Consider the following 3147-nt stretch of genomic DNA (forward strand, 5'->3'; position numbering starts at 1 on the left):
TGTATTACTATTGTTCAGTAGAATGTATGTACAACTACTACTACTTCTAAAATCATTAAGGAATAATCACAATATTTCTTCCATGTTTTAATTTTAATTGTAAATCCCCTTTGTCTGGCAAAAAATAGAAATTTGTTTAATTTTCATTAATTAAAAGATACATTTAAATTAATGTGTTATGCCTTCATTCGATAACCAGAAAAATGTAAATACACAACGCAGAATCTCTAAAGAGAAAAAAAACATTTCATAAGGCTATAAATAAAAGTAGTTTTTATGCATTCAAATAATTAGACATATTAAAACAGAATTTGGTAACAATAAACAAGATGAAAAAATAGAACATTTCATAAGACCCTAAACATGTAATTTTTGTTAAACTTTTTAATAGATTTGATGGTGAATTGTATACGTTTCATTATTTAATTAGACGTGCTTTTGATTAATAACATTTAATTTAACCAGTTAAAAAGGAGTCAAATTCAAATGTAAAAAAAAAAACAGAATCCAAAAATGTTTGAATTTGGGAAAAAATAAAACACATTTCATAGGGCCCTAGCATAGTTATTTATTTATTGTGGTAATTTGAAGGTTGTCAAAAAGTTGTTGTTCTAGTCTATTAAATAAATAGCTGTATTCTGTACGTTTTTACTCATGTACGATACTTTTCTTCCAAATACGACCATTTTGAGCCTCTGGTACGATACTTGGACATTTCCAATCTGGCAACACTGTGCACGCGGTCGCTCATTTAGATCACTCCGAATACGAATAATCTACGCAAGTATTAGTGAATGAGAGCCACTGTGTTTCACAGTTCAAGTTTAACACGCCTATGCGCGCAGGCTTTCAGATCAGCCACGTGATTGTGAGTACAGCTGAAGATAGGAAAACGAAAGTATGTTTTTAGTGAGTCACAGTCAAACATACGCTTGAAGCAAAACTCTGCAATTGTTTGAGAGACATTCGTATTCAAAATGACGAGTTACGAGAAACAATATGAGAAATCTGACTTTAACCTTGGAATTAAGCTTGTGAAAAAGCATTCTGATATTGGTAAGTTTTTTTTTTCCTACGTATTTTAATGGAGCTTATATCTTTCGCTTTTACCATGACCAAATTTCACCATAAGACAGAAGTGTTTCATAGTTAAGTTAAATTATGTGACAATAGCAGTAAGATTACACACACATGTATACAAGTTATGCATTGCTTTCATGTTAAGAGGCGCATCTACGAGTGACGCAGCAGTCTCACAAAAGATGTTTACACTGAAACCATATCTTAACTGTATATGTTTTCTGCCTATCCTGGCCAGGACAAACCTGTAAAACAGATGTTTAATCTCAGATGTTTTTAACATTCAATTATGTAGATACTGCGTAATTCTGAGAAAGAAATAGAAATATAACTTCCTTTATTTCTTTGTTCCTGATTTACCTTTTATGTAGCGTTACAATAAGACTAATTTGTGCAAGTTGACTTTTAGTGCATATGACTGGAAAAAATGTATTATGTCGTTTCCCCATCAGATCCATGTGATGATGATCCAGATGTTTTAAGAGCTGAATTATCCTGTGGTCACATCACTGGACCACAGACACTGACAGACTACTGCAGATATCTGCTGAATGACGTAAGTGTAGATTAGTCATCACATGCTAAACCGATTTACATCTTTTGAAAGCTATAGAGCATATATTGAAATGTTTTGATAAAACAGACTGTTTCTCATAATGATGAATTGCAGGGTAAAGCTGAGCTGAGATGCCCTGAGTGTCAAGAACAGTGGTCTTACACTGAAGTGCGTACACTAGCCAAACTCACACCTGAAGAACAGCTATACTTTGAGGAAAGACTTGCCAACAACACCATTAGGAATTTACTAGACGTCAAAAATGTAAGTATATATCAAGATGTAAATATATAACTTTTTTTTTTTTCTAAGAAAAATAAATTATTATTCATAAGTACCTTTCTGTCTCACAGTGTCCTGGTTGTGATTGGTTGATCGAGAGATCAGACTCATCTAATCTCAGCGTGCAGTGCACCGTTTGCTCTGTAAAGAATAAAAGAACCTTTGAGTTCTGCTGGCAGTGTGTGAGAGAATGGAAAGGCCAGTGTCCTCGATCTGATCGATGTGACAATGAAGGCTGCTGCAACAGAGAGCTGGATCTGCTGAGAGATTGTGCAACTATTACTTTAAAAGATGCTGCAAATATTGTATGTCCATCTGTTCGTGCCTGTCCAACATGTGGTTTGCTGATTAACTGCTACACAGAGAGAAGTAAAAACATTGTGTGCTCTCGATGCAAAAAAGAGTTTTGTTTTGTCTGTCTGAAGCTCACACCTGACTGTCTGAAGACTAGTAGTTACTATAAACCCTGTTCAGATGGTGTGGCTCCACGACAGACTTCATTTCCAGTTTGGAGAGATAACCAATAAATCACAGATCTGTTTTGAAGTTAAGGGGATGATTTATTTTGTCATTGCATTTGTGCGCCCATGGGCGTGCTGGTCTTAAAACGACGTGTGTTCAGGCGCATTATTGGCGCGTTGCTATTTTGAGGCAACTGAAATAGACAGCGCCAGTGACCAACTAAAACCTGGTCTAAAGTCTGAAAGGAGTGAAATTATTTCCTTATGAAATAAATTATTTGTGAACCCAAACACTCAGGAATTCTCGCAATGCAAATGCAATGCCACAAAACACTGGGCTTTGATCTCCTTGTAAAGCCAAACACTCAAACAATGGGCTTTGATCAAGATCCTTCACCCATCCTTCCCCCCTGGGCACATGGTCCAGGTCACTAAAAGTTGACTGAGAAATGCCAAGAACTCAAGTTGCTATGCTCACATAAAACATTTACTATATCTTCAGGATTCATGATCGTAAACTTTTCATGTTTGGTGTCATTTTAAAGGTCTTTGTGCGATTGGTAAATTGGTTTCAATTTCACAGTAGTCATTTATATTGTGAGAAAGATTTAAAACTTTTGTAGAATTGTGTTGTGTTGAGGAAGGGGTGTGTCCCCCTTTAGGGATCTGTGAGAATGTTTATCTCTCTCCAGCCGGGTGTGACCCTGGAGCACAGAAACAAAAGGTCTTTTATGTTTTTACAACTGATTTAAAGATTTCTTTGTCTTT

General features: G+C 35.5%; 1 protein-coding gene across 1 annotated transcript; it reads left to right on the forward strand.

Moving 5' to 3' along the window:
* The first annotated feature begins 925 nt into the window (after nt 1-925).
* Nucleotides 926-2446, forward strand: LOC107564745 (probable protein ariadne-2). The gene is made up of 4 exons (XM_016249892.1): nt 926-1056; nt 1533-1636; nt 1751-1900; nt 1990-2446. Exons 1-4 carry the CDS (start codon nt 978-980, stop codon nt 2443-2445), a joined length of 789 nt encoding a protein of 262 aa, XP_016105378.1. The 5' UTR covers nt 926-977; the 3' UTR covers nt 2446.
* The last annotated feature ends 701 nt before the right edge of the window (nt 2447-3147 follow it).

This window comes from Sinocyclocheilus grahami, unplaced genomic scaffold (genome assembly GCF_001515645.1).
Source record: "Sinocyclocheilus grahami isolate Dianchi unplaced genomic scaffold, SAMN03320097.WGS_v1.1 scaffold958.1, whole genome shotgun sequence".
NCBI lineage: Eukaryota > Metazoa > Chordata > Actinopteri > Cypriniformes > Cyprinidae > Sinocyclocheilus > Sinocyclocheilus grahami.

Excerpts from the sequence above, each read along its gene's own strand:
- LOC107564745 (XM_016249892.1), top strand. The coding sequence starts at position 978 with ATGACGAGTTACGAGAAACAATATGAGAAATCTGACTTTAACCTTGGA. Across the intron at positions 1,637-1,750 it reads GCAGATATCTGCTGAATGAC|GGTAAAGCTGAGCTGAGATG; the intron begins GTAAGTGTAGAT and ends GATGAATTGCAG. Across the intron at positions 1,901-1,989 it reads ATTTACTAGACGTCAAAAAT|TGTCCTGGTTGTGATTGGTT; the intron begins GTAAGTATATAT and ends TCTGTCTCACAG.